Raw genomic sequence first — 12941 nt, 5'->3', positions numbered from 1 at the left:
TGCGGAAAATGTAAAGTAAAAAAAGTAACGTCATTGATTGTTGCGGTTGGGATAAAGTAGGTTTTATGAGTGCGGATTGTCAGATGAGTCCTAAATGGACGAAATGATACCATCTGGTGCAGCTTATCTCCCTTTTCGACTTATTGCATCGATTACTAAATTATTTATAATTAGGTGCCAGTCAACTGTGTATCTTTTTTACATCGTTTTTAGCACTTCCATTATTAATCCCAAACGACCAATAAGAGATTTATCATTAAGACCGAGTCGGAATCAGAATCAGAAAGCGAATTGAATGTCAGTACTATAGCAAGTATGAAGTAGAACTAAATACATTACAATGGATTTCGTATTCTTATTCGGATTCGAAGTCTTAATGAGAAATCTCTATAAGAATCATTCAATTATCAAAGGTCAATTCAACCTTTATTTATTTTTTTATTTATTTTTATTTATTTACTGTGTTATCAATCGCCTGTAGCAGTAGGGTTCTCTGTAGCGGCTACTAGGGCCTACTCTTATTACGAAGACTACAGAGTAACACAATACACATCATGTATTTTTATAACGGGTACGGGTGTGTTTCGTGAGGTGAAAAATGCTTCATGATCTTCATGATAATTTTATATAATTTTCCTGTTTGTTGCTACACAGTTTTATAATAACAAATGAAGAGTTAAAGCTGACATACCATTCTTACATATACATACCATTGCTAATATTAAAACTGATCAATACGGAACGGAAACTTAATTGATTGTCTTAGTGATAATAACATTATACGCAAACATCTCCGAAACACTCTGAGGTCATGGAAAATGGCAAATATCATCCGCCCATTATAGCTATTGAATGACCAAAAACCGCAACCCCCATTTTTTACTTTATGCAACCGCAACCTCATCCTTCAAAAATTCAATTCAGTATTTCATGGAAATTTCTTGACTCAAACAAATGTCATTCAGTCGGGGTGTTTTTAAAACATCAACACACAAATGGAAAGTGTTTATATAAAATAATATGGCTTAAAACATTATGAAATTTTGATTTGTTTACAAAAAAATCGGATTTCGATTTTTGTCGTGGAGTGTTTTAACTCCACAAAAAACATCGACAATATGCGAAACATGCCTTGAATTCTTCAATGTGTGCTACAATCCGTGAGCGACTCAGTTTTTTGATAGATTCTCTAGAATTTCGTTATTTGACAATTTCGTGGACCTACCCTCTCAATTTTCCATCACCTTCCGGTGATAACCGCAAACTCTGCGTTACTTCAACCGCAATCTCCAAAGTACGGTTGGACACGGTGATGTATGTAGATACGTTCATTCAGATGCGTTTTCGTAAGGAGCATACACAATATTCCAGGGGTACTACAACTGTCGTTACATTCACCCATGACCATCCTTTCTTGTCAAAGGGTTACTATCACAGTCGTGATATCCCTCCCTGGGTCATCCTGGATACTTCAGGGGTCCTTAAATCCACCACTGAACTATAGTAAAACGGAAGGATTTGTGCGCAACAACAGATGAGACGGATAGTTGTATGGCTTTCACAGAATATGAATTATGATCAAGAGATGGATATAACATCAGTGATAGTGACCCATGGAATATCGAGGATGAGGGTCAATTCAACGACAGTGATCGTTACCCCGGAATTAAAGAGGATAAAGGTAGATATAACGACTGTGGTAGTAACCCATGGAATATAGAGGATGCTGAAGGAGATACATGTAACAACATCAAACATCAGTTTTGATATATGACGATTAAAGCCAGCTTGGCTTTACATTTACATAAATTATAACACACATATTTCTCTTTTTTAAGAACAAGAATGGAAAGAACTCAATTAGAAATCCACTTAGTATTTTATTTTATTACAATTTAGTAGATTTCGAGTATATTTCTAAAAACTTACCAGAAATATATCGAACACATTGTTGAAAGTACCAACATATGATTTCAGGACATCGATGAGAAAGGCAGGGTTTAATAAACGTCGATTTCTTTCCCAATGCTTGCCAGAACTAACCAACAGACCATTTCCTATTTAGGCGAAAGCATAAATAATATTCTGTATTTGCATATTACAGAGTTATCTGCCCTTGCGGGTAGGTATTGATTGTGACGTCATGAGTTTGCGAGCGTTACGTCATACTTTTCCTAGAAAACGACGTGAATAGTGCTCACTAAATAATGACGTAACAATCGAAACCTACTCTCAAGGGAGCTACATGTAACTCTGTAATATGCAAAGAAAGTCCACGATTTTATTTAAAGATGCTCCGCCGCCGACAGAGCATAAACGATACCCATCATCTGAACAATAATTGGTGTTTAATCGTGCTTATATGTGTCTAATTAACACAAAAATACATATAAACTAATTTGATTTGCTTTTGGTGCATGCATAATCAGTACTTAGTTCCATATAGGGCAAAGTGTTATGGATTTTTTCGCGGCACTATTATTTTTTCAAAATATTTTATCTTAAATTAAAATAAGGAGCTCAAACATTTTCAATGGTGGTAATGGTGTGAAATAAGTTACTTTTGTAAATGAAGAAAAATACTTATTATTATTTTTGATAGGGAAAATACCTTTCGTCGGCTCTGGAGCATCTTTAAGAATTACTCTCTACATTTGATTCTTTCGAATACAAACACTGGTCCACAATTAGCGACTGTTCTATCCTCCAGCAGTCACTAACCAATTCACTAACCAAGCCAAGGAAGAAATGCGAAGTAGCCTCCTCCAGTCTGCACGGGTTTGGGTTCAGCTGTCTTGAGAAGAACCTTGGCTGTCTCCGGGTGACAGAGCGAAATCACGGGGTAGAAGAACATTACCCAAAACCCTGACAGTCTTTTCCCTGTCTCCTGGATCCCCTTGTCAACACGCCGTAGGTAATCTGTAAACTCTGGCATCTTTAAATATAATATTGTAATTATTGCAAAGTGTGGTCGTTATGAAAGTGATACAAAAGCGTAGTCGTTTATAATATGATATAAAATTGTGATCGTTAAGAAAATGATATAAAATTGTGATCGTTATGAAATTTATACAAAATTGTGATCATTAAGAAAATGATATAAAATTGTGATCGGAAGGATATTTTTCATTGACAATAGGTTGACGATCAGAGCAATATCAATACTATTGTCTTTCACTTAGGGTAGGGTTCAATGCCCAGGTCAAGCATATTGGGTGTACTTCTAGACCACTATCTTAAGGTCACAAAGCTATTTGCAACACATTGTGCTTTGTGTATAATGACCACTTTCACTTGTCGCTTGGATGGTCCTTATAGACATGTTTGACTGTCCCTTGAGTGGTCCTTATAGACATGTCTGACTGTCCCTTGAGTGGTCCTTATAGACATGTTTGACTGTCCCTTGAGTGGTCCATATAGACATGTTTGACTGTCCCTTGAGTGGTCCTTATAGACATGTTTGACTGTCCCTTTAGTGGTCCTTATAGACATGTTTGACTGTCCCTTGAGAGGTCCTTATATATATGTTTGACTGTCCCTTGAGTGGTCATTATATTCATGTTTGACTGTCCCTTAAGTGGTCCTTATAGACATGTTTGACTGTCCCTTGAGTGGTCCTTATAGACATGCTTGACTGTCCCTTGAGTGGTCCATATAGACATGCTTGACTGTCCCTTGAGTGGTCCATATAGACATGTTTGACTGTCCCTTGAGTGGTCCTTATATACATGTTTGACTGTCCCTTGAGTGGTCCTTATAGACATGTTTGACTGTCTCTTGAGTGGTCCTTATAGACATGTTTGACTGTCCCTTGAGTGGTCCTTATAGACATGTTTGACTGTCCCTTGAGTGGTCCTTAAATACAAGTTTGATTGTCTCTTGAGTGGTCCTTATATACATGTTTGACTGTCCCTTAAGTGGTCCTTATAGACAGGTTGGACTGTCCCTTGAGTGGTCCTTATAGACATGTTTGACTGTCCCTTTAGTGGTCCTTTTATACATGTTTGACTGTCCCTTGAGAGGTCCTTATATATATGTTTGACTGTCCCTTGAGTGGTCCTTATATTCATGTTTGACTGTCCCTTAAGTGGTCCTTATAGACATGTTTGACTGTCCCTTGAGTGGTCCTTATAGACATGCTTGACTGTCCCTTGAGTGGTCCATATAGACATGCTTGACTGTCCCTTGAGTGGTCCATATAGACATGTTTGACTGTCCCTTGAGTGGTCCTTATAGACATGTTTGACTGTCCCTTGAGTGGTCCTTATAGACATGTTTAACTGTCCCTTGAGTGGTCCTTATATACATGTTTGACTGTCTCCTGAGAGGTCCTTATATACATGTTTGACTGTCTCTTGAGTGGTCCTTATAGACATGTTTGACTGTCCCTTGAGTGGTCCATATAGACATGTTTGACTGTCCTTTGAGTGGTCCTTATAGACATGTTTGACTGTCCCTTGAGTGGTTCATATAGATATGTTTGACTGTCTCTTGAGTGGTCCTTATAGACATGTTTGACTTCCCTTGTGCGACTTTTACAGACAGTTTTGACTGTCTCTTGGGTGGTTTATATAAACAAATTAAAGGATACATGTAACTTGGGTGGTCTTTATAGACATGTTTGACCGTCCCTTGAGTGACCTTTATAGACACGTTTGACTGCCTTTTGGGTAGTCTTTATAGACATGTTTGACTGTCCTTTGGGTGGTCTTTATAGACAGGTTTGACTTCCCTTGTTTGGCTTTTATAGAAAGGTTTGGCTGTCCCTTGTGTGATCTTTATAGACAGGTTTGACTATCCATTGTGTGGTCTATATAGACAAGTTTGACTATCTATTGTGTGTTCTATATAGACAGGTGTGACCGTCCATTGTGTGTTCTATATAGACAGGTGTGACTGTCCATTGTGTGGTCTATATAGACAGGTGTGACCGTCCATTGTGTGTTCTATATAGACAGGTGTGACTGTACATTATGTGGTCTATATAGACAGGTTTGACTGTACATTATGTGGTCTATATAGACAGGTTTGACTGTCCATTGTGTGTTCTATATAGACAGGTGTGACTGTCCATTGTGTGTTCTATATAGACAGGTGTGATCGTCCATTGTGTGTTCTATATAGACAGGTGTGACTGTCCATTGTATGTTCTATATAGACAGGTGTGACTGTCCATTGTGTGGTCTATATAGACAGGTTTGACTGTCCATTGTGTGGTCTATATAGACAGGTGTGACTGTCCATTGTGTGTTCTATATAGACAGATGTGACTGTCCATTGTGCGGTCTATATAGACAGGTGTGACTGTCCATTGTGTGGTCTATATAGACAGGTGTGACTGTCCATTGTGTGGTCTATATAGATGGGTGTGACTGTCCATTGTGTGGTCTATATAGACAGGTGTGATCGTCCATTGTGTGGTCTATATAGACAGATGTGACTGTCCATTGTGTGTTCTATATAGACAGATGTGATCGTCCATTGTGTGTTCTATATAGACAGGTGTGATCGTCCATTGTGTGTTCTATATAGACAGACAGTGTGATCGTCCATTGTGTGTTCTATATAGACAGATGTGACTGTCCATTGTGTGTTCTATATAGACAGATGTGATCGTCCATTGTGTGTTCTATATAGACAGTGTGACTGTCCATTGTTGTCTATATAGACAGGTGTGATCGTCCATTGTATGTTCTATATAGACAGGTGTGATCGTCCATTGTGTGGTCTATATAGACAGGTGTGATCGTCCATTGTGTGGTCTATATAGACAGATGTGATCGTCCATTGTGTGTTCTATATAGACAGGTGTGACTGTCCATTGTGTGTTCTATATAGACAGGTGTGATCATTGTGTGATATAGACAATGTGATCGTCCATTGTGTGTGTTCTATATAGACAGATGTGACTGTCCATTGTGTGTTCTATATAGACAGATGTGATCGTCCATTGTGTGTTCTATATAGACAGGTGTGATCGTCCATTGTGTGGTCTATATAGACAGGTGTCATCGTCCATTGTGTGTTCTATATAGACAGGTGTGACTGTCCATTGTATGTTCTATATAGACAGGTTTGACTGTCCATTGTGTGGTCTATATAGACAGGTGTGACTGTCTATTGTATGTTCTATATAGACAGGTTTGACTATCCATTGTGTGGTCTATATAGACAGGTGTGACTGTCCATTGTTGTGTTCTATATAGACAGGTGTGACTGTCCATTGTGTGTCTATATAGACAGGTTTGTACTGTAAGTCGTCCATTGTGTGTCTATATAGACAGTTGACTGTATTGTGTATAGACAGATGTGACTTGTCTATATAGACAGGTGTGTGTGTGTGTTCTATATAGACAGGTGTGATCGTCCATTGTGTGGTCTATATAGACAGGTGTGATCGTCCATTGTGTGTTCTATATAGACAGATGTGACTGTCCATTGTGTGTTCTATATAGACAGATGTGATCGTCCATTGTGTGTTCTATATAGACAGGTGTGATCGTCCATTGTGTGTTCTATATAGACAGGTGTGACTGTCCATTGTGTGTTCTATATAGACAGGTTTGACTGTCCATTGTGTGGTCTATATAGACAGGTGTGACTGTCCATTGTGTGTTCTATATAGACAGGTGTGACTGTCCATTGTGTGTTCTATATAGACAGGTTGTTGACTGTCCATTGTGTGTTCTATATAGACAGGTGTGACTGTCCATTGTGTGTTCTATATAGACAGGTGTGATCGTCCATTGTGTGTTCTATATAGACAGGTGTGACTGTCCATTGTGTGTTCTATATAGACAGGTGTGACTGTCCATTGTGTGGTCTATATAGACAGGTTTGACTGTCCATTGTGTGGTCTATATAGACAGGTGTGACTGTCCATTGTGTGTTCTATATAGACAGGTGTGACTGTCCATTGTGTGGTCTATATAGACAGGTGTGACTGTCCATTGTGTGGTCTATATAGACAGGTGTGACTGTCCATTGTGTGGTCTATATAGACAGGTGTGACTGTCCATTGTGTGGTCTATATAGACAGGTGTGATCGTCCATTGTGTGGTCTATATAGACAGATGTGACTGTCCATTGTGTGTTCTATATAGACAGATGTGATCGTCCATTGTGTGTTCTATATAGACAGGTGTGATCGTCCATTGTGTGGTCTATATAGACAGGTGTGATCGTCCATTGTGTGGTCTATATAGACAGATGTGACTGTCCATTGTGTGTTCTATATAGACAGATGTGATCGTCCATTGTGTGTTCTATATAGACAGGTGTGACTGTCCATTGTTTGGTCTATATAGACAGGTGTGATCGTCCATTGTATGTTCTATATAGACAGGTGTGATCGTCCATTGTGTGTTCTATATAGACAGGTGTGATCGTCCATTGTGTGGTCTATATAGACAGGTGTGATCGTCCATTGTGTGGTCTATATAGACAGATGTGACTGTCCATTGTGTGTTCTATATAGACAGATGTGATCGTCCATTGTGTGTTCTATATAGACAGGTGTGATCGTCCATTGTGTGGTCTATATAGACAGGTGTGATCGTCCATTGTGTGGTCTATATAGACAGATGTGACTGTCCATTGTGTGTTCTATATAGACAGGTGTGATCGTCCATTGTGTGGTCTATATAGACAGGTGTGATCGTCCATTGTGTGGTCTATATAGACAGGTGTGATCGTCCATTGTGTGGTCTATATAGACAGGTGTGACTGTCCATTGTGTGTTCTATATAGACAGGTGTGACTGTCTATTGTGTGTTCTATATAGACAGGTTTGACTGTCCATTGTGTGTTCTATATAGACAGGTGTGACTGTCCATTGTGTGTTCTATATAGACAGGTGTGACTGTCCATTGTGTGGTCTATATAGACAGGTGTGATGTCCATTGTGTGTTCTATATAGACAGGTGTGACTGTCCATTGTGTGTTCTATATAGACAGGTGTGACTGTCGATTGTGTGGTCTATATAGACAGGTTTGACTGTACATTATGTGGTCTATATAGACAGGTTTGACTGTCCATTGTGTGTTCTATATAGACAGATGTGACTGTCCATTGTGTGTTCTATATAGACAGATGTGATCGTCCATTGTGTGTTCTATATAGACAGGTGTGATCGTCCATTGTGTGGTCTATATAGACAGGTGTGACTGTCCATTGTGTGGTCTATATAGACAGATGTGACTGTCCATTGTGTGTTCTATATAGACAGATGTGATCGTCCATTGTGTGTTCTATATAGACAGGTGTGATCGTCCATTGTGTGGTCTATATAGACAGGTGTGATCGTCCATTGTGTGGTCTATATAGACAGATGTGATCGTCCATTGTGTGTTCTATATAGACAGGTGTGACTGTCCATTGTGTGGTCTATATAGACAGGTGTGACTGTGTGCCTCCATTGTGTGTTCTATATAGACAGGTGTGATTGTCCATTGTGTGTTCTATATAGACAGGTGTGACTGTCCATTGTGTGTCTATATAGACAGATGTGACTGTCCATTGTGTGTTCTATATAGACAGATGTGATGTCCATTGTGTGTTCTATATAGACAGGTGTGATCGTCCATTGTGTGGTCTATATAGACAGGTGTGATCGTCCATTGTGTGGTCTATATAGACAGGTGTGATCGTCCATTGTGTGTCTATATAGACAGGTGTGACTGTCCATTGTGTGGTCTATATAGACAGGTGTGACTGTCCATTGTGTGTTCTATATAGACAGGTGTGACTGTCCATTGTGTGGTCTATATAGGCAGGTGTGACTGTCCATTGTGTGTTCTATATAGACAGGTGTGACTGTCCATTGTGTGTTCTATATAGACAGGTGTGTGACTGTCCATTGTGTGGTCTATATAGACAGGTGTGACTGTCCATTGTGTGTTCTATATAGACAGGTGTGACTGTCCATTGTGTGTTCTATATAGACAGGTGTGACTGTCCATTGTGTGTTCTATATAGACAGGCTTGACTGTACATTGTGTGGTCTATATAGACAGGTGTGACTGTCCATTGTGTGTTCTATATAGACAGGTGTGACTGTCCATTGTGTGTTCTATATAGGCAGGTGTGACTGTCCATTGTGTGGTCTATATAGACAGGTGTGACTGTCCATTGTGTGTTCTATATAGACAGGTGTGACTGTCCATTGTGTGGTCTATATAGACAGGTGTGACTGTCAATTGTGTGTTCTATATAGGCAGGTGTGACTGTCCATTGTGTGTTCTATATAGACAGGTGTGACTGTCCGTTGTGTGTTCTATATAGACAGGTGTGACTGTCAATTGTGTGTTCTATATAGACAGGTGTGACTGTCCATTGTGTGTTCTATATAGACAGGCTTGACTGTACATTGTGTGGTCTATATAGACAGGTGTGACTGCCCATTGTGTGTTCTATATAGACAGGTGTGACTGTCCATTGTGTGTTCTATATAGACAGGTGTGACTGTCCATTGTGTGGTCTATATAGACAGGTGTGACTGTCCATTGTGTGTTCTATATAGACAGGTGTGACTGTCCATTGTGTGTTCTATATAGACAGGTGTGACTGTCCATTGTGTGGTCTATATAGACAGGTGTGACTGTCCATTGTGTGTTCTATATAGGCAGGTGTGACTGTCCATTGTGTGTTCTATATAGACAGGTGTGACTATCCATTGTGTTGTCTATATAGACAGGTGTGACTGTCGATTGTGTGTTCTATATAGATAGGTGTGACCGTCCATTGTGTGTTCTATATAGACAGGTGTGATCGTCCGTTGTGTGTTCTATATAGACAGGTGTGATCGTCCGTTGTGTGTTCTATATAGACAGGTGTGACCTTCCATTGTGTGTTCTGTATAGACAGGTGTGATCGTCGATTGTGTGTTCCATATAGACAGGTGTGACTATCCATTGTGTGTTCTATATAGACAGGTGTGATCGTCCATTGTGTGTTCTATATAGACAGGTGTGACTGTCCATTGTGTGTTCTATATAGACAGGTGTGATCGTCCATTGTGTGTTCTATATAGACAGGTGTGATCGTCCATTGTGTGTTCTATATAGACAGGTGTGACTGTCCATTGTGTGTTCTATATAGACAGGTGTGACTGTCCATTGTGTGGTCTATATAGACAGGTGTGACTGTCGATTGTGTGGTCTATATAGACAGGTGTGACTGTCCATTGTGCGGTCTATATAGACAGGTGTGCCTGTCTATTGTATGTTTTATATAGACAGGTTTGATTAACCATTGTGTGTTCTATATTGACAAGTTTGACTATCCATTATTTGTTCTATATAGACAGGTTTGACTGTCCATTGTGTGGTCTATATAGACAGATGTGATCGTCCATTGTGTGTTCTATACAGACAGGTGTGACTGTCCATTGTGTGTTCTATATAGACAGGTGTGACTGTCCATTGTGTGTTCTATATAGACAGGTGTGACTGCCCATTGTGTGGTTTATATAGACAGGTGTGATCGTCGATTACTTACAAGGTGAAGATGTCCCCAGATTGGATGACGTTTACCAATCGACAGAATTTTCTCAGACGAAAATAGAGCACTGTTCATACGATGTTTTCTTAAGAAATTCCCTCCTTTCCGTATAAGTAACATTGCCAATATTGTAAGCAGTACCAGCACTGAGAAATCCATGGCTCATTGACCTTGAATATGAAATATAATTAGGATTAGGGGTCATCTTAATTACCATTCTGTTTGGTAGTTTTATTGCTTTTGTATTAAATCATAGAGAAGAAACAATTACAGATACGTGACACTTTTGGGATATTTCCGTGTTTGTAAACAAATTCTAAAAGTTCACTATGTCAAAATAAAGGTATTAATTCATTAACATTTTCAGGCGCACATGACACTGTCAGAACGCCATATTAGGGAAAATGAAAGTAAACAATTTCGAATTAAAGCACCATTCCACACGCAATCAAATACTCTACTTCATGTGAACTAGTTATACTTCTAAGCATGTTCATGTTTTAAATAACTACTTTATTGGAATCGGAATATGTTATTTTGACATATACAAATTGACACGTGATTGTAGCTGTTACGCACAGAATTCCTACAGATAAAACTGGCCAAAATTCAAATGTGTAATATACAATGTACCTCTGATTGTGCACGGATGTATCAGCTATATGTACAGTATAAGGAATGTTAATAAGGCGTGTTTTTGTGTACAATAATAAAAAGGTCTTTTGGATAACGCAGAGATGAAATACCATAGCCTGACGTTCATTTTGGTATAAACAATATAATAATATTTGCTTTGTTTGCATTTGCTTCTTTTTCAATTTTTTTTTAAACAAAAATTGTCCTGATGCGCCATAATTAAAACTACATGTAATTTCCCTGCCTTGGGCCCCTAGCTTACATAAACTATATATTTTAAATATATTAAATACATTAGCTACAGAGTAATTTGTGCATGTAGTTTATATGTACATTATATGCGGCCACATTGGTCTTTTTCTGCACGTAGTCACACAGAGGTAGTTTGGTTGTAAAAATGATTTCAAGATTTCAAGATTTTATTTTTAACACTCAGACACATAGGATATGTGTAACATCATGAGGAGGCATACAAATATAATTGACAGAATGGACAGATAAATTTGGTAATTAACAGTTATATATACATACATATGTGTATAATAACACCAGTCACACACATACATAATAATATTCTCATACATTTACGTGTGTGTATAGTACAATCTCAACCAAATAACGTGTGTGTCTACGTGTATTTGTTTACACTGGTACATGTACACTGTAATTACATGTGTGTTTGAATGAAACCTGACGTTAAATACATGTACTCACTAAGCTCTACTTCATATTGAAGTACATTTACATGCTTATGATGAAAGTACATTCAGAAGCGCTCCCTTATAACATGCATACCTATAATACATCATTTACTGTCAGAGGTGGCACACGTAAAACATCATTCAATCTCTCTACTATTTGACATAATAGTATACGTGTACGTACCTTGAGTTACTGGACACTAGACTTCTGTCGTCAGCTGATCGTATATACAAGTACTTGTACGTGTGTGACACAAGGTAGACGTGCGCCTTGGTAGTGAGACGTTTTTATGTGTCCCGGTACACGGATTATTTGATCACATGTGTTTTAGTATCTTGTGACCAATGTTAATGTCTATTTTTAGACGATGCAGTACGAGATAAACGACTGACTCGCACTAAAGTGAAAAAAAAAAAAAAAAAAAAAACCTCACCCCCTCCGTACACATTCAGGATGCCCTTTAACACACGAAGAACACAATGCATATTTAATTGTAGTTCAGCATGACTCCCTTTTGTAAAATAACTGGTAAACCATTCAGAATTGTCAACTTTTACGCATTGTGCAATAGCAGAGAATTGAAATGAGTATTTGTCACGGCATACACTTTTTTTTCAAACCTACTATGGATGTTAAAATATACCTTGAGATTTGACTACGATAGCATTTTCTGTCTTTCCAAGTAGCTCATCGTATGCCTCAAGACACATTTAATGCTGAAAACATTATCCATAGTCTGATTGTGAACACCCAATAAGAAACTGATTTACATCAGACCTAGGGACATTTCTCGACCTTTACCACTTTCCAAACAGTTAAATTTGTAGTGTGTAGGGAACAGAAACTAGATCTTAATGCATTTTGCCTAAAAAATTACTTGACCTGAGATTCACCTAAAATTCATTCGAAAATTACCTGAAATTAAGCTCAAATTCACATAAAGAAAACTTCAGGTCAGTTTCAGCTCAAAGTGACATGAAAAAAAATCATGACAATGTAGGTAATGGTTTTGAGATCAATTTCATATGAGAAATCTTCATGAAAATTAAGGTCAAAATTTTCAAATCCATTTCAGACAACTCTTTATTTTTCATTCAGAATC

General features: G+C 38.4%; 1 protein-coding gene across 1 annotated transcript; it reads right to left on the bottom strand.

Annotated features, from left to right (window-relative positions):
* Window positions 1-466: 466 nt before the first annotated feature.
* Window positions 467-12590, bottom strand: LOC138332009 (cytochrome P450 4F12-like). The gene is made up of 4 exons (XM_069279925.1): window positions 12023-12590; window positions 10499-10671; window positions 2734-2935; window positions 467-2057 (listed from the first exon to the last, which is right to left on the bottom strand). Exons 2-4 carry the CDS (start codon window positions 10658-10660, stop codon window positions 1918-1920), a joined length of 504 nt encoding a protein of 167 aa, XP_069136026.1. The 5' UTR covers window positions 10661-10671; window positions 12023-12590; the 3' UTR covers window positions 467-1917.
* Window positions 12591-12941: the final 351 nt, after the last annotated feature.

This window comes from Argopecten irradians, chromosome 9, assembly GCF_041381155.1.
Source record: "Argopecten irradians isolate NY chromosome 9, Ai_NY, whole genome shotgun sequence".
Taxonomy (NCBI): Eukaryota; Metazoa; Mollusca; class Bivalvia; order Pectinida; family Pectinidae; genus Argopecten; species Argopecten irradians.
The sequence above is the reverse complement of the archived record's forward strand: the minus strand, read 5'-3'. Positions and strand labels throughout refer to the sequence as shown.